The sequence below is a fragment of the Rhinichthys klamathensis genome, unplaced genomic scaffold (genome assembly GCF_029890125.1).
Source record: "Rhinichthys klamathensis goyatoka isolate OS25496 unplaced genomic scaffold, OSU_Roscu_1.1 h1tg000090l_1, whole genome shotgun sequence".
In the NCBI taxonomy this organism is placed as follows: Eukaryota; Metazoa; Chordata; class Actinopteri; order Cypriniformes; family Leuciscidae; genus Rhinichthys; species Rhinichthys klamathensis.
The window spans coordinates 850,332-876,390 of record NW_026606629.1 but is presented as its reverse complement, the minus strand read 5'-3'; the positions used below and the strand labels follow the sequence as shown (position 1 = coordinate 876,390).

Here is a 26,059-nt window from a genome sequence, read left to right as displayed (position 1 = left end):
TCATAAATCAGTCTGCGAGATTATGACAGATCGGCATGAGTTTATCCTAATCGGGTGTCTTAGGTTCTCGTTCAGTTGAGGTGACCTGCATTTACCGCCACTTAAGACGATGAGTCACAGATTGTGAAGGCCATGAAGGACATCTTTGAAAACAAAACAAAACCTCTTTGGCTCCAAAAAATGGGATGAAACCAATTACCAAAATCATTGTCTTGTCTAGCAACAGACTATAATCATTAACCGTTTTTTGTAATACTGTAGAATATTGTGACTACAAGCATGCTACCTACGACTTTGGAGAGCTGTTATATGTCTGTGTTCAAGAGTTCTGATCATTTCACATAAGTGAAATCTTTTACATTATGCGACTACTACTCTGAAGAAAGCCTTGACCTCAGAACAGATTTTAAAGAATTATGCAGGCACTTAAATCTACAACAAAAGGATAATTCCACATAAAATGTCTAAGGCTTGCATTCCACTAGCTATTGTCAGTCATTTACATAGTTGTATGAGAATCATAGGAGATCGGTGCATGTAACCATCCCTCGGTGAGTGATAACAGCTTCAGAAACTCTGCTTCCTGCTGAGTTGATGGTCTAGCTGACTCTGACAATCGCATATTTGACATTATCATTATCCCGATAAGGCCGACCAATGAGCTTCTTCTCATCCTGAAGAACAGTTGTCAGGTTTGAATCTGATCCAAACTTCCTCTCAGCAAACTCTAAGCCACATGCATGAAACGCTGATTGTTATTCATTGTGGTTGCATAAATGAGTGTTCTTCTGGGGTTCTGCTACACCAAAATGACTTCTTAATTCAGTCAGAAATAAATGTTTAGTCATTTAGTCTTTCTTTTGCATTCTTAATGAGTGAGAGTAACAAGTAACAGACCTTCACCAGAAGAGGATGAGGTTGGTGTAACCGCTCCTACCGAGTTGTTTTAGGTCGGCCTGTGGGACGCCACCTTAAGTATATACATTTATAATACAAGTCTCTAGTGAGTTTGTCATGGATCATAAAACAACGACCGATGATGACGTAGCATGTGGTATGCTTGGTTGCAAATAGGCGATAAACAATCTAAGTCTGTCCATTTGAATACAGCTACTCCCTTCTACCAAAATGTAAACCCTGACAATATGTCAACATCAAGCCCAGTTCTCCTACATCTTTCCCAGCCTTGGTCCTCTGAGAATCAGCACGGTCCCATTGTGCTGACAGTGGTGTAGTTGAACTTAGACATGGACGCTCCGGTGGCAGTGACCTCATCGTCACCTTCCCTGAAGCCTCTTCTACGGCAGGGCCAGCAGCAGCAAGAGAAAGTGGTGAAAAGTGCTTTTCGAAAACGCTTGTTCATAAAGCAGTAGATGATAGGGTTGACGCAGGCAGATGTGTAGGACAGGAGGTGGATGAACGAGATGGGGGCTCCAGAGAGAGCCCTGTGGGCAGAGGGAAGGTCGAACGCTTTCCAGGTGTTAACGGAGTACAGGGGCATCCAGCAGATGAAGAACATGGCCACGATGACGATGAGCATACGGATCACTCGCTTCTTTGCCATCAGTTTAGCCTCGGAGGTATTGCTGCGGGGTCGGTCCACCTTTGCGGAGCCCGTTGGGGTGAGGGCTGACATCTCCAAGGAGTTGGGTCTCTTGGACACCTGGATGTAGCAGCCGTCTCCGTCATCGCTGGTACATAAGACAGTGGTGCTGATACCATTTTTCATTCCTGTAGAGGAAACATTGCATTTTCCTTAAAAAGAAGCTCTGAGTACTCACACATCAAACACACATCAAAAGGACGTTTACATTTTGAAGCAAATGTGCATTTCCTGAATGTACTGTAGGTCTAAGGCTGGCAGCAAAAAAAAAATTGTTAAAGTTTTACGTAAGCTCAGGTTTTAGGCTTTATTTTTTGTAAATGAAATGCTGCATCAAAACCGCTTGTTATTGTCATGACATGCAGCACACGTCTTGTTCCCTTTCGTTGTCACTCCGAGTTCCGTCGGAGGACGACGAATGGGGTTTTCACATCGAAAGCCTATCAACTTCGACTATTACAAAACGAGCCAATGGCAAAGAAATGCCATGGGTCTGCGAAATTTGCTTAGCGTATCTCCGCCCCACCTCGTGGGTATAAAGCGGAAGACGCCGCAACATGCAGATATGTTTTTCGCTTCGGAGCCAAGGCAATCCCTTCGCTCCACAAGCCATCTCTGACTGTCAGCTGCTACAAGACGAGATTCTCCGGTGTTGGTGTGACGGCGATCTCCCAGCGAGTGCACACTTTCCTGCTTATCTGTGCAGTGGTTTGCCAGTGAGTGTGTTTCTCCCTGGGCGCTTCAATACCGAGGTTTCCTCTCTAAAAGAGCTTGCACGCGGCATGTCTTTTTAAAGATGCCTCGCCCGTGCACTTCTGGTTGCGGTGGATTCGTGTTTGACTCTGATGGGCACGAGCGCTGTCTAGTGTGTTTGGGCATTGATCACGCTAGATTGGCGCTCGTGGATGACTCATGTTCTCTCTGTGGGAACATGACCATCGCGTCACTACGGTCGAGACTCAGTGATCTCGCAAGAGTGAGAGTCCCCTCATCCACACCCCGATCTACTGACTCTAGAAATAGAGCTAGTACTTCGGCTGGTGGCCAGGGTGACCTGAGGGTGACAGTGTGGAACAAAGCGCCGACTATCAGTCCGTGCTCTGCACCTACCCCTCCCGTGACGGTGCCCGTTAGTGTCCAGGGGATTCCCGCGGGTCCATCTTCGGATGCCCCGCGTGTTTCCTTTGGCGCTACAGAGGATGACGCGATGTCCATCGCAGCATCACAAGGTGGGCAGGATTCATCGGATGATGACTCGACAGCGCTGCCTCCTTCGGGTGCACAGTCGTTTGCCGAGTAGGACCCCGAGATGACTGCCATGCTTGCCCGGGCGGCCGCGAGCATCGGGTTGGAGTGGACTCCTCCGCCCCGTCCCGAGCGCTCGCGGCTAGATGATTGGTTTTTGGGTGCGGCTGCGGATTCACGTCCGCCAACCCCAATTCCTTTCTTCCCGGATGTGCATGATGAGATCTCGAAGTCCTGGAAGTCTCCCATGTCTTCCCGTGACCGCTCGTTGATTTTATCCGCCTTTCCTCCCCTCGATGGAGCAGCTGCCCGTGGGTACACTGGGCTCCCCCCGGTTGAATGCTCTGTTGCGATGCAACTGTGTCCTCAGAGTGCTTCTTCTCATGGCGAGCCTAAGCACCCATCCAAAGCCTGTAGGTACTCGTCTACGTTAGTGGCGAAGTCCTACAGAGCGGCCGGACAGGCAGCTGCTTCGCTGCATGCTACGGCGACTCTGCAGGTCTACCAGGCCCAAATGCTCAGAGACATGCACAAGGGTAGGACAGACCCAGGGCTCTTTGATGAGCTGCGCGCCGCCACCGTCCTCGCTCTCTGGGCGACGAAGGTGACCGCGCGCTCCCTGGGTTTGGTGATGTCCACTGCCGTGGTCCAGGAGAGACACCTGTGGCTAAACCTGGCTGACATGAAGGATGCCGAGCGGCCCCGGCTGCTCGACACCCCCATGTCCCAGGCCGGCCTCTTCGGCGTTGCAGTTTAGGACTTTGCCCAACAGTTCTCACCAGCTCAGAAACAGACTGAGGTTATTAAGCACATCCTGCCCCGCCGACCCGCTGCTGCCTCCACCCAGTCGGCCGGGCAGGTCACTCAGTCTGTTCGCCGCCGAGGACGCCCTCCTGCGGCTCCCGCCCCTCCCACCCGGCCCAAGCAGCAGCCTTCACCCGGGCCCGGTCATGGAGGAAGCCGCAAGAAGGCGTCCCAGCCCTCTCCAGCCCCGCCCCCCGCTAAACGCCGGGCCAAGCGGCGATCCTGAGACGGGCTGCTCAGGGATGTTGACGGTTACTTCGCAGGAGGTGGTAGCAGGACCACTCCATCCCCCGGTGGAGGGCCGGGGGAGAATCTTTTGTTCTCCACTCCCCGCTGCTCACCCCCGGGTGGGCAGCACCCCAATGTGGTTAAAGAAAGAAGTAACATGTCCATCCTTGAGCACACAGAGTTCTCGGACGACACGGAGCGCCGCCCCCCGGCCGTGCTCCCCTCGTCCTCCTCTGTCCCAGAGCCGGATGACAGTGCGCACCGTCCCCGGAACGTGCCGCTCTCATCCCCCTCTGTCGCCAGCCCCCTGGCAGCGCAGACCCTCATGGAACGTTCGTCCTTCCCTGGTCTGCTCTGTCAGGGCGCGGTCAATGACTGTGCCCCCACATCGGGTCGCTATGCCGTCCACGTCTGGGCCAGTCATTCCGCCTCGCTGCACCACCGGTGGGAAGTCTGTGGTTCGTATGACCCCGCTGGTAAAGTCGTTGGGAGCTTGGCTAGAGCTTCCCGACCTGTCCCGCTGGGTCGCTCGGACGATCAGGCTCAGCTACGCGATTCAGTTCGCGCGGTCTCCTCCCCGCTTCAGGGGTGTCCGCTCCACTATGGTCGGTGGCAATGCCCCTGTCATGAGAGCGGAGATTGCTACCCTGCTGGCGAAGGGTGCGATCGAGACTGTCCCTACAGCCGAAATGAGGTCCGGCTTCTACAGCCCGTACTTCATTGTCCCCAAGAAAACCGGTGGGTTACGGCCAATCCTGGATCTGCGCGTTCTGAACCGCTCCCTTCACAGGCTGCCGTTCAAGATGCTCACCGCCAAACGCGTTTTCGAATGTGTGCGGCACCAGGATTGGTTTGCAGCGATCGACCTGAAGGACGCCTACTTTCATGTCTCCATCCTCCCTCGACACAGACCGTTCCTGCGGTTTGCTTTCGAGGGGCAGGCATATCAGTACGCAGTTCTCCCTTTCGGGCTAGCCCTGTCTCCTCGCGTCTTCACGAAGGTCGTTGAGGCAGCCCTTGTTCCTCTCCGGGAACACGGGGTTCGCATCCTGAACTATCTCGACGACTGGCTGATTCTAGCTCACTCTCGAGATCAGCTTTGCGAACACAAGGACTTGGTGCTCCACCACGTAGCCCGTCTGGGCCTTCGGGTCAACTGGGAGGAGAGCAAACTTTGCCCCGTGCAGAGGATCTTTTTTCTCGGTATGGAGATCGACTCGGTCACCATGTCCGCGCAGCTTACGAGCGAGCGCGCGCAGTCACTGCTGACTTGCCTGAGACAGTTTGAGGGCAAGAGTGCGGTTCCACTGAAACTTTTTCAGAGGCTCCTGGGGCATATGGCATCTGCAGCTGCGGCAACGCCGCTCGGATTGCTTCATATGAGACCGCTTCAGCTTTGGCTTCGCGACCGAGTCCCGAGGTGGGCATGGCAGCACGGCACTCTCCGAGTACCAGTTACTCCGACTTGCCGTCAAACCTTCGAACCTCAGTGGTCGAACCTCAGTTTTCTACGGGCCGGAGTGCCTCTGGAACGAGCTTCGCGGCATGTTGTTGTAACGACAGATGCCTCCAACACGGGCTGGGGAGCCATGTGCAATGGACGTGCTGCCGCGGGCTCCTGGATAGGACCCCAGCGCCTATGGCACGTCAATTGCCTCGAGTTGCTGGCTGTACAGCTCGCCCTGCGCCGCTTCCGAGCCGTGCTCAGGGGCCAGCATGTACTAGTCCGATCAGACAATACCGCGACTGTAGCGTACATCAACCGTCAAGGTGGTCTGCGCTCCCGCCGTATGTCGCAACTCGCCCGCCACCTCCTCTTATGGAGTCAGAAGCATCTGAGGTCGCTTCGTGCCATTTATATTCCTGGAGTCCTGAACTGTGCAGACGAGCTCTCACGATTTCAGCCCCTCCCTGGGGAATGGCGACTCCATCCCCAGTCGGTTCAGCTGATTTGGGACCAGTTCGGGGGACGCACAGATAGATCTGTTTGCCTCTCACGACTCGACCCATTGCACCCTGTATTATTCCCTGACCGATGGGCACGCTCGGCACGGATGCACTGGCGCACAGCTGGCCGCGGGGCCGCAAATATGCGTTTCCCCCAGTGAACCTTCTTGCGCAGACCCTGCGCAAGGTCAGGGAGGACGAGGAGCAGGTCTTGCTGGTCGTGCCGTATTGGCCCACCCGAACCTGGTTCTCCGAACTCATTCTCCTCGCGACAGCACCTCCTTGGCCCATACCTCTGAGGAAGGACCTACTTTCTCAGGGACGGGGCACCCTGTGGCACCCTCGTCCCGATCTCTGGAGCCTCCACGTGTGGCTCCTGGATGGGACGAGGCAGGTTTGAGTACCCTACCACCAGCTGTGGTGGCTACCATCACTTCTGCAAGAGCGTCCTCCACGAGACACGTCTATGCGTTGAAGTGGAACCTCTTCGTCAACTGGTGCTCTTCTCACCGAGTAGACCCCCGGAGATGTTTGATCAGCGTCGTGCTTTCCTTCCTTCAAGATGGGTTGGAGCGAAGGCTGTCTCCCTCCACCCTCAAGGTCTATGTCGCCGCTATTCCCGCACAGCATGATCTTATAGAAGGCAAGTCGGTGGGGAAGCACGACCTGATCGTCAGGTTCCTGAGAGGAGCGAGGAGACTGAATCCTCCTCGCCCTCCTCTCGTACCCTCTTGGGACCTCGCAGTGGTTCTATCTGCCCTGCGGAGTGCTCCCTTTGAGCCTTTGCAGTCAGTCGAGCTTAACTTCCTGTCTATGAAGGCAGCGCTTCTGACTGCATTGGCCTCCATCAAGAGGGTAGGGGACCAGCACGCATTCTCCGTTGACGAAGCGTGCCTGGAATTCGGGCCGGCTTACTCTCACGTGATCCTGAGACCCCGGCCTGGATATGTGCCCAAGGTTCCTACCACTCCCTTCCGGGACCAGGTGCTGAACCTGCAAGCGCTGCCCCCGGAGGAGGCAGACCCAGCCTTGGCACTGCTCTGTCCAGTACGTGCTCTCCGCATCTATGTAGACAGAACGCAGTGTTTCAGGACCTCAGACCAGCTCTTTGTCTGTTATGGTGGGAAGCTGAAGGGAAAGGCTCTCTCCAAGCAAAGGTTGTCTCACTGGACAGTGGACACCATTGCTTTGGCATACCAGCAGCAAGGTCGACCGTGCCCCCTTGGTGTGACCGCCCACTCCACCCGGAGTGTGGCGTCCTCTTGGGCTCTAGCGCATGGCGCCTCGCTAACAGCCATCTGCAGAGCTGCAGGCTGGGCGACACCCAACACATTCGCCAGTGTCCTCTCATGTACTCGCTTCAACCAGCTAGTACCGGACCCGCTCAGGTGTCTTCGCTTGGTCGCCATTCCACTCCACGGACTGGATACGTGCGATATTTCCTCAGGTGAGCTTCCCGAAAGCCCTGAGTTCCTCCAATACTCCTGACGCTGGCGCCAGTGTCTTTTGCCTGTGCGTCGGCTAGGTGCCTCCCGTGTGCATGGTCCCTCCTCTGAGCGACCCCCACATGTGTATTTCCACTGGAAGCCTCTCTGAGCAGGTGTCTTTCCCTTGGCAAGCCACCTTGCCACCCCTGGGGTTGAAATATTCCACCTGCGGCTGGACACCCCAGTGATTCCCCATATGCATACCTCGGGTCATATGTGTATTCTCTAAGTCCCCCCCTCTGGGTTGGCAGTAATTGCATATTCCCCCAAAAATCTTGGGATATGCTCCCCAGTGTACCTTGGTATTCCTGTGGTAAATTGGAGTCCTTTGTTCGTGCCAGTTCACGACAGGGATCTCAGATTTACGCAGGGCACTGGAAGACAGCTGAGAAGGTGGCGTGATTAGACTGGTATCCCCATTCGTCGTCCTCCGACGGAACTCGGAGTGACAATGAAAGGGAACGTCTCGGTTACGGATGTAACCCTCGTTCCGTGAGTAGGGAACGGAGACGTTCCATCTACTTGCCACTTCCGCTGTACCGCGGGGATCGCCTGAGCTCAGTCTTGGCTCCACAGCGATTAAACATATCTGCATGTTGCGGCGTCTTCCGCTTTATACCCACGAGGTGGGGCGGAGATACGCTATGCAAATTCCGCAGACCCATGGCATTTCTTTGCCATTGGCTCGTTTTGTAATAGTCGAAGTTGATGGGCTTTCGATGCGAAAACCCCATTCGTCGTCCTCCGACGGAACGTCTCCGTTCCCTACTCAGGGAACGAGGGTTACATCCGTAACCGAGACATTTTCTATTGGTCGTGTACAAAAAAAAATACCATCTTTGCAGTATGAATGTGTCCATATATATATATATATATATATATATATATATACCTTAGTGGTAACACTTTACTTGAAGGGGTGTGCATAAGACTGACATGACACCTGTCATGAGTATGAAGGAGGTTTTATGCATGTTTATGACAACTGTCATTAAGTGTCATTCGCTCAATCCTGACATTTTTAATGCAAATATGACATTTTTTGAGATGTCTTTGTTATGACAACTTGACATAAACCAATACATCATAACCTGTCAGTGTCTTGGTAATGACAACTTGACATTATCAAGACAACATAAATTGTCATAAATAGGTCATAAACATGACACAGCAGATTAATTATTAAACTTAAGAAACCACTTAGCCAATGACAGCCAATGTCAAAACCAACCACCTGACAGTTTAATGTAATGTTAACCCATAAAGCTAAGTGGTTTATTAAGTTTGATAATTAATCTGCTATGTCATGTTTATGACATATTTATGACAGGTTGTGTTGTCTTAGTAATGTCAAGTTGTCATGACAAAGACACTGACATGTTCTGCTGTATTGATTTATGTCAAGGTGTCATAACAAAGACATCTCAAACAATGTCATATTTGCTTTAAAAATGTCATAATTGAGCGAATGACACTTAATGACAGTTGTCATAAACATGCATAAAACCTCCTTCATATCAGATTATGAAGGTGTCATGTCAGTCTTATGCACACCCCTTCAAGTAAAGTGTTAGTATGAAGTCTGACGTTATTGATAAAATGTCATTTCAATTTAGTCAATATGGTAAGCAGTGTGGGTGAATTAATTGGAGATTTTTTTTTTGCAGAAAAAAATGAATACAAATACACTTTCAAAACCTGTGATAATGATTTACTCATGATCAAATTACTCTTATGAACTGTTTCTTAGACAAAACGACTTACAAATCGGTCTCAAACTCATAAATTTAATCTGAATTGCTCTATAGAGGTTCACTTTCCTGCAGAGTTTTGCTCCAATGTTGATCAAACTCACCTGCCTGTAACTTTCTATTGATCCTGATGACCTTGATTAGCTTGTTGAGGTGTTTTATTAGGGCTGGAGCAAAACTCTGCAGGAAAGTGGACCTCAAGGGCCAGAGTTGAGAACCCCTATCTTAAGGAATCGTTAAATGGAATCATAATTGTTACATTTCTTATGATTCACAACTCTTGTGTCTTTCACTAAACATTAACATTTATAAGACCCCACAGCAGGTTGTATTTTGACATTCTTGAGTTTCCGTCTTTTGCACAAATTATTACCAATAAAAATGGGAAAGGAAATTACATTTTGCTAATTCAACTGAAAACATCTTAATGGGTAGAGAGGTGACTAAGCAATGGAGAGTTTGAATGCTAGAATACTGCGGCCCAGGGGAAATGGGGCATATTTATAACATTAATAGAATGTGATTTAGTCAGAACAGCGGAGGTCAGGATGGGACATAATCAAAGCAATCCAGCAGATATTAACTTCTAAGGGCTCCATTAATGAGCAATTTCAAGGAAATATTCAAGTCTATATTGCCTCTTTTTGTCCTTACTTTTTTAGGGGCAGTTACGGAAATTTTGCACAGCTGCAATTATCTTTTTGAAAGTCCTATAGGTCACATTTCATGACTTAGGAAACTGAGTCATTCACAAACAGATGGCCTCGACTGTACACATAGACAATTAAATCCTCAGGGCAGGTCATGCAATATGTTCACAGCGACTAGCATGGTTAATACCCTTTAGGATGGCCTGGGGCTTACTAAAAAAAATGACACTAAATCAGTTTGTAGTGTGTTATCGCCTTCATATGTCTCACCGCACTGTCCCTTCTTCTGTTCCAATTCAAACTGTATTCCACGGTAGAGCTCACAAGATATGAGCCCATAAGCGATGATCATCACCACTCCAGGAATGAAGAACAGAACAAATAGCAACAGGATGCACCTGAAACAAAGATACACCTTTTGAAACTCCCAATCATCACACAAGCTTGCTCTTCAACCAACAGTCTCTATTAGACTTGAAAAATGTTTCACCCGGTTAATTCAAAACATTGTTAATTATATACAGATTGATTATTTTAAATATAAGTAATTAACATCAGAAGTGCATAGCCATGCATCCTCACATCTTGAAGGAAACATATTTGTACCCAACAATGCCTATTACATGTGATAAAATCCCATGCCTAGCCTATATTCAGAAATATTCAGAAAGAATAAGGAAAGTGTACAAGCAAACTCAAAGGAAGAGAGAGAGTAAGAGAGAGAGAGAGAGAGAGAGAGAGAGAGAGAGAGAGAGAGAGAGAGAGAGAGAGAGAGAGAGAGAGAGAGAGAGAGAGAGAGAGAGAGAGAGAGAGAGAGAGAGAGAGAGAGAGAGAGAGAGAGAGAGAGAGAGAGAGAATACTGTTGTCATCCCTTGCTGTCTATGTAAGTAGCAGTAGCTGTCATAAAACATGAATGTGTCGCAAGAGGCACCCAGCTGATGTTTAAGACCCTGGCTTTATATGTTTCTCTGTCTTTGTTTGTATAGAGACAGACACAGACAACCAATGATGTTACATTATAAGTAATAACGGGATGCTTTTCCCATAAAGGGATGTTCCAGGTTCAAAACAACTTAAGCTCTATGGACAGCATCTGTAGTACACTCTCAATTACCACAATAATTTGAATATGTATGTTAATATATGCAAACAAACATTGTGTTTACAGGTATGCAGTTACAGTATAAGAGAAGTCTATGCGGGCATTGCATTCTGGAGGCTTTAAAAACAGAAATGTGCAACTCATGTTTTAAATAAAGCACTTTATTTTGAAGATGGTAACACATCTGATGTTCTACTTTATCAGGTGAAAGTAAAAGGGTTTAGCAAATGTACGTCATGACTGGAGCTGGATTTAACTTTGCCTAGACAAGGTAAATAAGCGATTTTATCAGTGTGACATGTTTAATGCTTTTAAAGTGTCTTTTTTTTTACAATGTTAAATCATTTTTTTCTTACCCAACATAGGGCCATAAACAGGGCCTAAACAGGGGCAAATTAGCGTGAGAGCGCAATTCCAAAAAAACGCAGATGGGAGTGGAAAGTTCTGAGCGTGATCTACTAATGACGCAAATAAAAGAACACAGACGCAGCCGGATCATTTCCATAATGACCAGCATAATCTACCAAGAGCAGCGCAAATTAGCGTCTGGTTTAAAACATTGCGCAAATTGACGAGCGCAATTCTTAGTAAATCACCTTGCATTATTCAATTAAATACTCTCCTCCCATACATTTTGAGTCTGAAAGGGAAACTCCTACAAAAGCATTTAAGGTGCCCTTTCAGCGAAAATGTTTCACTTCGTGTCTGTATTTGTTTTTTAACACCAAAAGAGGGTTTGCGATGGCGCAAGCTGTTAGTAAATCTGGCCCTTATGTGGAGACAACTATAAGGTGTAAACCATAGACTGTAAAAAAAAAGATGGACGACGCCCCTTCGCTCTTTTCCATTGGAGAGAACTGAAGCCGCCAGTGTCCCGATATGGCGCTGACATATTGGAATTTGAGTTTGCGCAGTAGCGTTTTCGGGACCAGTCATGCGCAGTAGTGAGCAGGAAGTAAAGCCGCGAAATCAAGGCCCCGCCCTCACTCTCGCTGAATCAGTCGCAAGCACACGCCCTGCACTTTTCTTAAGTGGCCTTTGACTGCTCCGTTCCTCTCCAATGATGTCTGCTGATTGCAGTACCTCGTTAAAATAAGGTAAATACAACTACTAACCACATAGTCAACATTATGAAAAAAAGTCAGTTGGTGCTTCAGTGACTACTTCGCACAGAGAACCTGTCAATCACAGCTGTCAATCATGATGTCACAGCACCGTTTTTATAGCATCAAATAACTAACTAAAAACAAACTTATTTTAAAAACAAACCCTTGAAATTCCATCAACGTGATAGAAACTACAGTAAATGACAGAAAACATCTTTAGAAAAAAGATATGTGAAGTGTAATTTAATTGTTTAGTTGGTCTCGCGTCCCGTTGAATAACACAGGGAGGCGGGGTTTATGACCTATACTAGGACCGGTCACTGGGGGGCGATCGAGACGTTTTGGCTTCACTTTTGAGGGCTTGTGCGGAGATAAAGCTCGGCCAGTCACTCACTGTGAAACAGTTCCAGAGACTGTTGGTTCTGATGGCAGCTGCATCGAACTTGATTGGTTATATGGAGGGAAGATGCTCTCTCTGAGAGTGGTATACATCCCGGGGTACCAGAATGTAGGAGCAGACATCCTGTCAAGGCAGGGGCTGAGGCCCGGGGAATGGAAACTTCACCTGAGGTGGTGTTACGTATATGGGAGGTTTAGGGCCAAGCTGAAGTTGGATCTGTTTGTGTCTCAGGATACGACGCACTGTCCACTTTGGTTCTCCCTAACACACCCAGCCCCCCTGATTGCTCTGGTCCGCCGGGACAGAATAAGTCTACTCCTAGTAGCGCCATACTGGCCGAGCAGAATATGGTTCGCAGGCCTAGTGTCCTCCCTCGACGGTTCTCCCCTAGAGATTCCGGTCAGGAGGGACCTTCTGTCTTAGGCGGGAGGCGTGATCCTTCACCCCTGCCCTGAGATATGGAATCTGTGGGTTTGGCCTCTGAAGGGGGCCCAACTCATAGACTCAGGTCTCTCAACTGTTGAGACCATACTTCACTCTAGAGCTCCCTCCAAAAGGAAGCTTTATGCCTTGAAGTGGAGAGCTTTCACTTCTTGGTGCAGTATGCAACAGTGGGATCCAGTTAACTGCCCGGTTGGTTCAGTACTAGAGTACTGGGCTATCCCCTTCCATACTAAAGGTGTATGTGGCAGCCATATCTGCTTACCACATCCCTTTGGGTGGTGTATCTTTTTGGAGGGACCCATTAATAACATGTTTCCTTCGTGGCACTTTAAGGCTTAGGCCTGCAATTCGTACCAGAGTTCCAGCTTGGGATCTGGCTATTGTGCTAGGTCTATCTCCCTTTGAGCCCCTTGAGACAGTTTCAGAAAAATGTCTGACCTTAAAAACTGTGTTCCTTCTAGCTATATCTTCTCTAAAGAGAGTAGGTGATCTCCAGGCCCTGTCGGTATCCCCAAGGTGCCTTGAGTTCAAAGTCAAGGCATTCCTTTACCAAAAGCCGAGCTATGTCCCCAAGGTGCCGACCAATGTACCTCTGCCTAATGTTCTGCAAACCTTCTGCCCTCCTCATTTCGGAGTTCGGGACCAGGAAAAGCTGAACCTTGTGTGTCCAGTAAAAGCGCTGGATACTTATGTCCACAGAGCTACCCTGTGGAGGAAAACCGATCCGCTATTTGTTTGCTTTGGATCGCCTAAAAATTTTAGTCTCTCTGTTTATCCCGAGGTTTACTATAGTTAGCCGGATCCGGACCATATCCAGATCAGATGGTGGACCTGCACCTAGACACGACCACAACGCATGATGTAGTCAGCCAGATCCGGGCCGTATCCTGATCCGATGGTGGACCTGCGCCTAGACACGACCATTGAGACATTTTCATAATAGTGTAAACCATTGATACATTTTATTTCAGGATTCTTTGATGAATAAAAAAGTTAAAAAGAACAGCATTTATTTGAAATAGCAATATTTTATAAAATTAATATCTTTACTGTCACTTTTTTATCAATTGAATGTGTCCTCACAGAATAAAATAATTTTATTTAATAATAAAAGTATTACATATTTAATTAAAGCATAAAAAATCATACTAAGCCCAAACTTTTGTAACCTCTATGGCCCTATCGAAATAGTGCTTCAAAATACTGTTTGCCTATCAGCCTGAAACTGTCAGAGCTGTGGTGTAGTGGTCTGTGCACATGTTCTGGACACTGTTGGCTCAGGAGGAACCAGATTTGAGTCTGACTCTGGTCCTGATCCCACTCAAGTGTTGCATGCGTTAACGCACTAATTTTGACAGACCTAATTTTTATATAATTAAACAGAAACATATGTATTTATTATATTCCTTTGCTCACTTGGTTCCTCCCTGTCCACACCTGTGCTCTAGTCGTCAGTTGTGTCTAAGTCTGTATGCTGGCTCGTTGGCTCGTCATTTTCACCAGCATCCTCACCCTCCACACTTTGTTTTTTAAAGTAATCAGCTATTGACCTCTTCATTTTTAGACGACATTCCTAAATTTCCTGAATTCCTAATTTGCGCATTTTATCATTTGTGTGCGTGTACATGACTGATAATAGAGACTTTAAGGAGCAGCTGCTGACACACTACTTTTTGACGTTCTGCAGTAACCGTCTGCTACGGGAGAATAGCCGTTTTGCCCTAGTCGATAATACGTGACAGATTAGATAAGTCCCTAATGCAAGTGCAGGTAGGCAGACACCATTTATGTGCGTGACCATGCACTCGCACAAATGCGTCCACGTCAAATTTTGACTCGCTCATTCTGAAAAAATGGTCGCAGTCTGGAGCCCTGATAAGTGTGTTACTCCACACATGAGCACTTACCACGCTTGCTCCACCTCGATCTTCGGCCAGTCATGGCGGCACATGTGAGCCTTGATGTTGTTGGGTTTGGTCAACTTAATCAGGGTGCTGAAAATGGGATAGGGTATCATAATAAGGAAGGACAGAAGCCAAGTGGAAGCGATGACTTTGTAGGCGTGGGATCGGGTCTGCCATGCACGTGACTTCAGCGGGTTGCAAATGGCACTGTACCTCTCAATGGCTATAGCCACCAGACTGAAGGTAGATATGCAGACGGAAATTCCTGTGATAAAGCAGAATGATATTTTTGATCAAAATCGGTACATTTACAATGCGCAAACTACAGTCAAAAGCTTAAAGATCGTATCTAAATAGTTTATCCACCAGGTTTTCTGATTCAGTTGCTCTTATCGCTACATCTATTCACTACACATCTACACGTTATTTTTTCCGAGAGCTTGATGCCTTGCAAAATTGAAAGCGACAAATCCTTAATACGTTCTCCTAAAAGTACTAAGCTTTGTGAAAAACATTACGAAATGGCATTCTTGTTGGTGAACGCTGTAAAGCAAGATTTCCGACAACCCCTCATGTTTGAGGAATTACTGCCCCGATGCCCCAAGAGCTTTGATCTGATCTCGCCCTCCGCACCAGAGCTCGTACCATGGAAATTGTTCTTTGCTTTACAAATCCCCTTCCTTCTCCGCCTCATCAAAAAACAAACAGAGGGGGGGAGGTTGTGTTTGGCACTGCGTGTTGGATGTGCTGCCCTGTAGCACTCCAACACTGTGTGGGCCGCGGGCCGCTAGCACACACTCAAGCAAATAAGATCTGCTCTCTTCTGAACTATGTCATCTCCAGGGCCTCCATCAGACAGTAAACATAATGCTGGAGAAAAACATCCTTTAGAAACTCTGTCTGATCGCCGTGCATTCAAGGACAAATCATGATAGTGTAATTGTTTTAGAGTCACCATAGCTGATTCGTTTCTTTTGACTTTGTGCCCATGACTTTTCTTTCAAATGTGCTACAATATACAGTAGACCGCTGCTGTCCAGAACAAAACTGTCTTAAGGTTGTTCTTTTTTTTTCCCTTCAATCCATTTGCCAGAAGCCCTTGTGTGTCAAATCTGACCTTGGCATTGTATCGGTTGGTACTGGATGGGCATTGACTTTCAATTAGGGAGGTAGTCATCCATGAAAAAGTGCAGATCAAGCTGGGTGCATTCAAACATATGCCTACATCAGTGGCTAATTTCTCAAAGCGAGAGTCAGTGTCAATATCTGACATCCAGGTAATTGTATTACAATTAAACAGTAGTCTCACATAGCAAATTTGACTTGAATCATATAGTCTGGTTCACTGGTTCATTTTTACAGTATGTGCTGTTTAGGAGCCAAAAACTAAAATACATGATACAGTGAAACAGTTTCTGAAAAAGAGATGTACAGGAAATACAAATAAATTATTGGAAATGTGTGTAAACTAATGACGACACTTTGGGAAACACTTTATTTCACAGTTACAACTTACATGTACTTACTGTAGTAATTATAAATTATGCTAATTACATGCAACTAACCCTGAACCAAACCCGGTAGCAGCACTTTATTTTACAGTCCTGTCCCACATATACATACTATGTACTTATTATAGTGATTACAATAACTGTGTAATAACTAGATACTAAACCTAACCTTAACCCATGTAGTTACCTTATATTACCCAGTACTTTTTTGAAGGTAAGAACGCTGTGAGTACACGTAAGAGCACGTACTGTAAAATAAAGTGCAACCCCAAACCCTAATCATGACTTTAAAAATATTTCTAAATGTATATAAATGTAAAGTTGCACTGTAACAAGGACACTTTTAAATAACCTAATGTATAGTTAAATGCATTGAAATACATACATGTATAGTTGTACTGTAACAAGGACACTTTAAAATAAAGTGTAACCACACTTTGTTTTAAAAAGTAACTGTGATGTGGATGATAGGCTCATGAATATTATTTAGATCGTGGATGTTAAATATGCACACAATTCTTTTAAAAATACTTTTGACAGTTTTGATATACAGTTGACATTAACTGTTGTTCATCAGGTCTATAACTGAGTATTGTTCATACACAGCTAAAAAACTCAATGTGCACACACGCCTGGTTTCACAATCAGGGCTTAGATTAAGCCAGGTTTAGGCCTTAGTTCAATTTGGATATGTAAGTAGCTTTTATAAAGGTGCCTTAGAAATAAAAAATAAAAATAAAAAACATTACTGATGTGCATCTTAAGACAAAACAATGGCACTGACATAATTATTTTAAGATATGTCAGTGCAAGTTGCTATCAGTTTAAACAGCTTAAACATGCACTTTAGTCTGAGACTAGGTTTAAGCCTTGTCTTAGCAACCGGGGTTTAAATTGGTAAAATACAAGTTACTTAATCCATTTGTGTTGGCACTACATAAATCATTGGCGTTAACTGAACATGGGCAGAATATTTTTAAGAGAGGGATTTTTCTTTCTTAAGAATGACTTTTTTATTGGGCTTTACTTCAGCTCAGGTAGGTTCCCCATATGTGGAACCAATTGAATTATTTTCAGCTAGAGTTATATTTTTGAGAGAATAACATAAATGTCCAAATTAATAATACAAGCAATAATTCTTAATCCTTAGGTGTGGCGAGCATCACTTTTTTACATCATTGATGATCATGATGAATTACTGCTGCCACGATTGAGAGAAAATGTATTCATACACATCTTTTTTTAAAAATCAAGGAAGGCTTGTCTGCACAGAAAAGAATGACTTAATTTAAATATTCATGCCACAGCATGAATGATTGCACCTGGATAGACTAAACTGAAAAGTGAAAGAAATGAATATCTTTCAAAATTTTGAAGGCACATACATTTCTGCAGATTTAGGGAATAGTGCTTGAAGCCAGTGCATTTGAAGAAATGACAGTCCATCTTACCCATAAGATAGGCCACAATCTTGCACATAGCAGCTCCAAAGATGAAATCCTCCAGCAGGTTGGGAATAAGAGTGAATGGCATGCAGAAAACAGCCATCATAAGATCACTAATGGCCAGGGAGAGCAGGAATGAGTTGGTCACCGTCCGCATTCGCTTATTCGCCACCAAAACCACAATGATGAGCAGATTACCAAACACGCTCAGCAGGAATATGAGGGAGTATAGCAGTATGCGCAGCGAATCCATGTCTGAAAGACAAAGATCAAATAACAGATCAGCATATTAAAAGACAGATCCCTGCTTTTGAAATGACAAAATATCAACAATTAAACCTATAAAACCTACTGTACTCTATCATGTTTGATACGCAAATTTCTATGATGCCTGATTGATAGTTTATGCTTTTTTAGCAAACAAAAGTTGATTTAGTATATTTCTACATATGTCCCTTTTCAGGTTGCGCTATTTGTGTCTTTTTGCTCTGAAATCTTTACTGATTTTTATAACTTTTATATTTTTAGTAATGTTTTAACATAAACATTTACTGGACTGAAGCAACTTGATTATCCATAAAACAAATTAAATCATTGTAAAATAAATCAAATATGATAGATTAGGCTTTTGAGGACTGTTTATTTTATCATTGTACTGCTCTGTATTATATGTTTTGTTACCGAAAATTAAAACTGCAGAGCTTTGATCATAAAACTATGCATTTAAATATCATCTTTAGACATATTATTAGGAGACATAGAGTGACAACTGAAACTTACATTGCATTTTATGTAAGTGTATCTGTTATTGTTACAAAAATCTGGAGATATAAATATTAGCAACAACACTAAATTGCATATTTTTGCTCAGTTCAGGTCTACTAAAATTGATTAAATGAAATAGTTTCCCCCCCTCAAATATGAGATCCATATTCTTATGTTTCATAGTATAAGAGCCATAAAAGCTATATAATGGATCAAGTAATGATACTAATATTTTTGATAGGTAATATTTTTCACTAAACTTTTTCATTTAATATATATATATATACATTTGAAGTGGATCAAAACATTTCATCCAGGTTATACATGAATTTTGAACAATACCCGTTCTTGTCTCGTCCTGGGTTTATTTTCCACACTGTCAGCAATTTCCTGATGTAAATTATATATTTATAAATGAATCACAGATACATGTAGTTATTTATAAATTGTGCATAGAGGAAGGTAAGACATGACCTAAGAAAAACATTTTAACAATTCGAAGCTCATTGTGACATGTTGGATAGAGTTTTTAATTTGCAAGCAATGGGACTGGGATTCATATTAGATTAATAAACTGAATGCCTCTAATGGTCCTCAATGCAACCGTGTGCTGGTAATGGAAAAATTCCAGCCATCATAAAATAACATCTCCAGTAAGTATAACAGCTCACTCAAACACTTGCTGTGTGTTTTTCAGACATGGCTGATGGATTATGTTTTTTTTTAGCTGATCTCTGTGGACATAAATCTCAATTTTGACACAGAGAACCATTCTTCCTGCTACAGCCTTTCATTTCATTTAAGCAATGAGTTGGAAACTTGATATCTGTAACTGAAATGCTGATGTGTAATTGGTTGATCAATCAGAATGAACTGCAGTGATTAATGGAGAAAAATTGCAGAATTAAAGCAAAACAATATTAGACTATGAATTGTAATTCTGGTCGAATGTCATAAACTTCCAATGTATTCATTTAATGGGATCATAAACATGGATCCCTTAATTTACCACTTCATATTTATATGTTTGAACCGAAAGTTTCAGAGTATTCAACCCCTAAATGATAGTGATCTATATATGTGGGTAACATTATTATATTTACATAAACAGGCTTTGTTGCTACAAAAAAAAAAAAACAAAAAAAAAAAAAACCTAATACATTTTAAGTCAGGATCAGATAAAGTTTGCATAAATGTTTCATAACTTCAAGAAATATTATGCTAATACCAGACTTTATGCATCTTATCAGAATTTGTGTGGTTCCTACAGAGCTGACGTGGATTCAATTAATTTCCGCTGAGTTTAATAAAGACATGCCACTTCATGCTAGACAAGATAAAATCATTGTAATGCCACAGAATAAATAAAAAGAAACAGCAAAACATATTAATGATCAAAGAAGTAGATATGTTATTGTATTTCTTATGACATCTCATATAATAAATAATAAAACTAATATAATTATTTGTTTACTTGGACAGGAACAAAAGGAAAGTTCAGTGATGTAACCAAAGATTCAGTGTACCAAATGTAGAATTGTAAGAATCAGTCATTGAAAACCATATTCACACCATTATTCTGAATATGAACACATACCCCTTAATGTCTTAAGTGGTTATGGCCTGACATGTGAATTCTTCATTAAACTTCCTCTGATAGTGCACATTATGGTAAATTTGACCAGTGGAACACACTGATATATTATTTATACTGAGAAACACAAAAGAAGATATATATAAAAAAAAAAACACACACACACAGGCAAGGCTTTTTGCATATGACTGCCTCTAAAGCACTGATAGTTTTACATCATCGCACCATGCCCCGCCCACTGGTGTTCAGTCACTTAACGGCTGACACGTCTACACCGGATGTGAGTGTTGTGTCAAAAGAAAATATAACCCATTATAATCATTGATGCTGTCTACACTGCATTTTCTTTTCTTGTTTGAGAAGCCGTTTCACTCGTATTTATACAATCCCTTTCATGCTGACTTTGTCAGGAACAAGTTCAGTAACACTTTAGTGCAAGGTCCAATTTTCACTATTAACTAGTTGCAGGGAATATTCCCCTAGAATATTTTGTTGGATAAATATCTGAACATGCAATACATCAAAAGAATGAACAGACCCTCTAATTAAAAAAAATATAATAATATTCTAGCTGCATTCTTTTTTTTATCAACACCTGAATGTTGGTAAGTTTCATTTAAAAAAGCAACATTTTTAGTAAAAAGCTGAGAAAATCACATTTTGTTCTAAGACTACATCTTGATCGGATTCAGAACAATAATCAAAACATAGATGGAGTAGATTGAGTCCATCAACACCCACAAAGCTTCACAGTCCTATACCTCGTCAAGAATCGGCATTTCATTCAGTAACGTTAGGCATTTTTGATTTATATGCTGTTTAATATTGATGATCGCGTTATTTTACATGTGCATTTGCATACATGTGCTATCACTTGTTTCTGCTTCTTATTCGCGTTTTTTTTTGTTTTTTTTTGATGCAGAGATTTTGTACTCTGAAATCTGGAAAATTACGTCAATGGTGGGGAAAGAGTTCATAAGCAGTAATCAGGAGTTTTTTGAGGCAAAAGTTGTAGTTAATAGCAGTGTTGGGAGTAATGCATTACAAAAGTAATGCCATTATTACTTTTTTATAACTCAGTAATTTAACACATTACTAATAAAATGTTGGCAAGGTCCGACTTTATATTAAGTGGCTTTAATAAATGTAATAAATAAAGCTGTAATAAATGTATGTAATTACACTGTTGACCCTTCCCTTAATCCACCCTTAAAGCTACCCATACCACCACACCTGTCCCTAACCTTACCCGTATCACACCTCAATAGCAGCAAAAGTGTTTTACAGTACAACATGATAACAATAAGTACATTGTACTTATTTTTCCATGTAAGTACATAGTACTTAAAGCCACTTAATACAAAGTGGGACCTTTTTTATTTTAAGAATTTACCAATTCTTACATTTCAGCATTCCAGCACCAGAGAAAAAAAAATTAATAGTTAAAATAGTATGTCTATTTCCTGTTGCTGGAATTCGATGGTTGAGATGACTGCAGAGACGGATTCTATTTGTGAGATGGACATACACCCATTTTAAGTTTGTCAGAGAAAAACCCAGACACAACATAGTGTCGGCCCAGATCCGGCCCACATCTGGTACACATTGATTCCACACGGCCCGGATGTGGGACGACACTATGTTGCTATCTGGGAAGGTAACAAGAACGTAATAGTCAAGTGCAATCTATGTGTGACACAGAGGGAACTCTCTACATCGAGAAAGACCACAAGTAACTTGAAAAAACACCTGGACCAAGCTAGACCTTAGTGCCAAGCTAACACTAAGTTAACCAAGAGAGCGGCATGGTCGGAGAAAAGACAGAATGTCAAAAAAAAAAAAAAAAGGTTTCTTTTGGTCTGCCATGCTGCTTGAACCCTGAGAAGTGAAGAGATTTGTGTCCACCCAATGCATGCCAGGTTTGTGCTGTGAACTTGAATAAGAGAAAAGAAGCGGAAAGAAAAAGAGTTTGTGCGTCTTGCCATGTCATTAGGCTATAGGTTGCATTATATTGGCCTCTAGTTCTATAGTTTTTTGTATCTCTACCATAATTTACCAGATTTGATCGTGACAGTGATTGTTACTTATTCTATGTATTGTGCCATGAGCCTTCAGTCTGCCTATTACATTGTTGTTAGTAGGCTTGGGGGCCTACACCACATCGCCCTCTACTTGATGTATAATGAGCAGCAAAAAATACATTTTAGAATGCCTACACTTCTGTGGTTATTTTGGTGAAAGCAACGCAGAAGTAGTGTAATGCATTACATTTTAGAGACAGTAAAATTGTAATGTAACCAACTACTTTCAAATAACAGTAACTAGTACTATATGTGGCAAACAGGACGGGGCCGAGAGCCGTGCGAGTATGGCACGAGGCCGGTGGCGTGATTGATGATGAGCGACACTAGCGCGGCGCACCGGTCTCAAATCTCTCACGGAGGAGCGGAAGCATAAAAGGAGGAGCGGCGATGGTGAAGGACGAGAGAGGACCAGGCCTAGATTTTACGTTGTGTTTTTTTTTTTATTATGTGAGGCGGCAGTCGTCCGTGAGGGGCTGCCGTCTTTACTTTCGTTTTGTATTTGTTTATTTATTTTATTAAAAATCTTTAAATGTTCGCCAGTTCCCACCCCGTCTTGTTCTTCCTTCCTCACACTGAAATCGTTACAATATAGTACTATATAATGTATTAGATTTTGGAAGTAACTTGCCCAACTCTGGTTAATAGTTAGTTAATAGTGAGAATTGGACCGTAATCTAAAGTGTGACCACAAGCTCTAATGGCATCCCGGATCGAGTAGGATTATATGTTTGTTCGGAGCATTTAACTACAGTTTGTTTTGTTAAAAAAAGGCACATTGTAATGGAGAGTTCACAAAGAAACTTTTGTTGAAAGTTGAAGCAGACAACTGTATTGGATCTGACAGCAGATGCATAGCAAACAGTTTGATGATGCTTTGTCTGTAAATGACAGATTTGTATAGATGTTTTTTGCCTGATGAAAGTCGTGAGACCGAAACGTTGCTAATAAAATTTTGATACTCATTTGCAAGTACTGATAGTGTGTGGGAGTTCCTTGTTTTTTTGTTGATTTTTTGACCTACTTAGTTGGTCTTTTTTTTCCTACGCACCTATCACCTGCAGGTGTGCGATGGCGTTTGTTTGCATTGATACTTTTCCCTATGTAATGACATTAGCCAATCTTAACAGTAGACGTTTACTGACATGACAAGGGAAAAAGGAGCCGGCCCTTAAAACGGATCATTTCAGACAGAGGGTCAGAATGAGGGTTGAAAATAATACTTTTTCCACATTTATGACTCTTTTGTGTGTGTGTGTGTGTGTGTGTGTACTTGTACGACTATCTTTGTGAGGACCAGTTTGAGTTTTAGACCATTGGAGTGAGGAAAAAGAGAGTAAAGTGAGGACATTTTGGCCGGTCCTCACTTTCTGAGACCCCTTTAAAGGCCTGTTTGAGGGTCAAGACTTGGTTTTAGGGATAAGGTTATAATTAGGTTAAGGGTAGGTTTAGGGTAAGGGTTCGGGTTAAGCACGTAGTTGTGATGAGTAAGGTTAGGGTAAGCGGCTAGAGATTGCATTGTGTCAATGAATGTCCTCATAAAGATAGATGTACAAGAGTGAGTGTGTATGTGTGTGTGTGTGTGCAAAAATACATGTCACAAGCCATCTAAGACTTAATTTGCTCTTGCTGTAGTGATATTTGACATAGAAAAGCTCCACAAACCTTACAAAAACAGAACTGAATACTAAGCCTTAATGTTTGGGCCAAACTATCAGACATTGACAAGAAGCCATTTTTTGCCAAAGTGCTATGTATTCCAGCTGTTTTCCATTAATGCATCTGCAGAGAGCAGTCAATGTGAGCCAGCATGAGCAGGGAGGCTTATGGGATGTGAACAGTCATATCCTGTTTGTGACTTAGTCAGGCTAAAGCAATCAATCGAGGCCACCTTTGACTACAGTGCAGGGTTCTGCGTGTGCTCCATTACTGATAGCCTGTAGCCTCTAGTCTTAAAGGATTAGAGCCGCCAAAATGCTGCTGACATCCTCAGGACTTTGATCTCATATTAGATCAAACTAAAATCGATATAATCTCTCACTTTCCAGTTGTTGCAAAGAATGTTTCCGCGTTTATGAAGTAGGCTACTCTCTGCATGGCACTACTTTCTGTGGGAAGCATTAGCCTCACTATATGGGAGAAGCGTGAACTAAACTGTTTGCTAAAGAACTAGCGCTGATGAAAGCCGACTGTGTTGTCGCCTAGTGTCACCTGCGTCGGGGACAAGAACCTGTGCTTGAACACACCGAAAGGACTACAGGCGACTGTCAATGTGTTATGCGCCTGTGTGTAAGGAGATATCTGTATATTTCTGCAGATATATTCATCTATATTCGTCATTCAAAAAGAGAAACCAACTCTGTAGGCTGCAGATACACAAACCATAACAAAGCACTGCGTGCTTACCATTTTGAATATCAATCATACTGATCACTTTCTTTATTTCGCTCATGTTACTATGAAAATATTCGTCAAGGAACACTCAGGTAAGATGACGTAAAATAAGAACAGTCTTGTCTTGACTTCTTTGCACACTGTTTTGCTATTATTCTCGTGCACTGACTCATTCGGTAAACTGAACAGCCAATCAGAGTTCTCTCTCACACATACGCCAATTCTACATGTTGAATGGGCCCCAAAAAAACAGAAGCCGTCCAACTAGAGTCAACGGTGTGTAACACACCGAACAAACCAAGTCGGTCGACGCTCAAAACCGGTCCGACACTGCCAGACGGACGATCGTCAGCTTGTTGTGTCCCTGGCTTTAAACAGCATGTGTCATCATTGCTGGTTGGATTAATTTACTATTTTTATCTCTATGATATAGTCTATTATATGGTGCTTCATATTCCTTTGTACAAGCTTTACAAGTTCAAGTCATTGAAAACCCAACTAGAGCCCTTCTTTTCATAACTACGAGTATTTATGAAACTGACAACAGTTCTCTTGTGAAAAAGTAGGCTACACTTCAGCATAATTTTAAAATATATATACTTTTAAAGAATATGGTTACGTGTGAATTGAAAGTAATGTTCCCTTTCAAGGGAACTCCAGCTGCGTCGAGACGCTGTTGGAACTCCTCTGCTTGATTGCGTCTTGAAGCACTTATGAAATCAGTCCAATGGCGTGACGGAAGAACGTCATGTGACGTCATCGACCAAGAAACTAAAGCATACCTGGAACAAACATTTACTAGCTTCTGTGTCTTCAGCAAGAGCTTTGTGTGAAACTGATCTCGGATCTCGCGTTTGCTGAGGCAGCACGTAGTTTACGGGTTTGCAATAAGAATCTAGTGGCTCAGATCTCGCGTTTGCCGAGGCAGCGCATAGATTATGGGTCTACATATCTGCAATAAGAATCTAATGGCTCAGATCACGCGTTTGCTGAGGCAGCGCATTGATTTTGGGTCTGCATCTCTGCAATAAGAATCTAGTGGCTCATCTCGCGTTTGCCGAGGCAACGTGTAGATTATGGGTCCGCAATGTACATGCAGGTTACTGAGAGGACGGGAATTCCCTTTCTCTTAGTGTTTGTATACTATTATTTTGGCTATGGTTCCTTTTGTTTGAGATTATAATATGAATATTCAGAATATTCAGCCTGTCATTCAGACCATGTATTCAATTGTCTGCTTGTTTCTGGCTGCTTTTAATTTCTGCTCGAAATTAAATGTTAAACTCTCTTCTGATTTAAAGTCTATATTAATTCACTATATTCAGCCTTTCACCTAGACCGTTTCTACTTGTATGGTTGAAATTTGGCTGCATTTAATTTTTGAGAAAATTAAATATGTACTCATCTTATCTTTAATGAGGTAGATGTCTGTATTAATATACTATTCAGCTTTTTCATCCAGACCGTGTTGACTTGTCTGGTTGATATTTGGCTGAATTTCATTTTGAGAAAATTAAATACTCATCTTATCTTTGAGGCCTTAAATGTCTGTATTATTATACTATTCAGCTTTTCATCCAGATCATGTTTACTTTTCT

General features: G+C 43.4%; 1 protein-coding gene across 2 annotated transcripts in view; it reads right to left on the bottom strand.

The window, feature by feature from the left end:
* Positions 1-247: 247 nt before the first annotated feature.
* The window catches only part of cckbrb (cholecystokinin B receptor b), a 40,933-nt gene continuing 15,121 nt past the window's right edge, over positions 248-26,059 (bottom strand). Inside the window, exons 2-6 of one of the 2 annotated variants that reach the window (XR_008807181.1) lie at positions 17,634-17,882; positions 14,675-14,936; positions 9,986-10,113; positions 898-1,731; positions 248-816 (exon numbers count right to left, since the gene is read on the bottom strand). Coding sequence is in view for 1 of the 2 variants with exons in the window: in XM_056251791.1 (XP_056107766.1) it covers positions 1,202-1,731; positions 9,986-10,113; positions 14,675-14,936; positions 17,634-17,882 (1,169 nt within the window). In the remaining variant the exon portion in view is untranslated. Of the gene's footprint in view, positions 1,732-9,985; positions 10,114-14,674; positions 14,937-17,633; positions 17,883-26,059 lie in introns of both variants that reach the window. The other variant, XM_056251791.1, reaches the window with a different exon arrangement.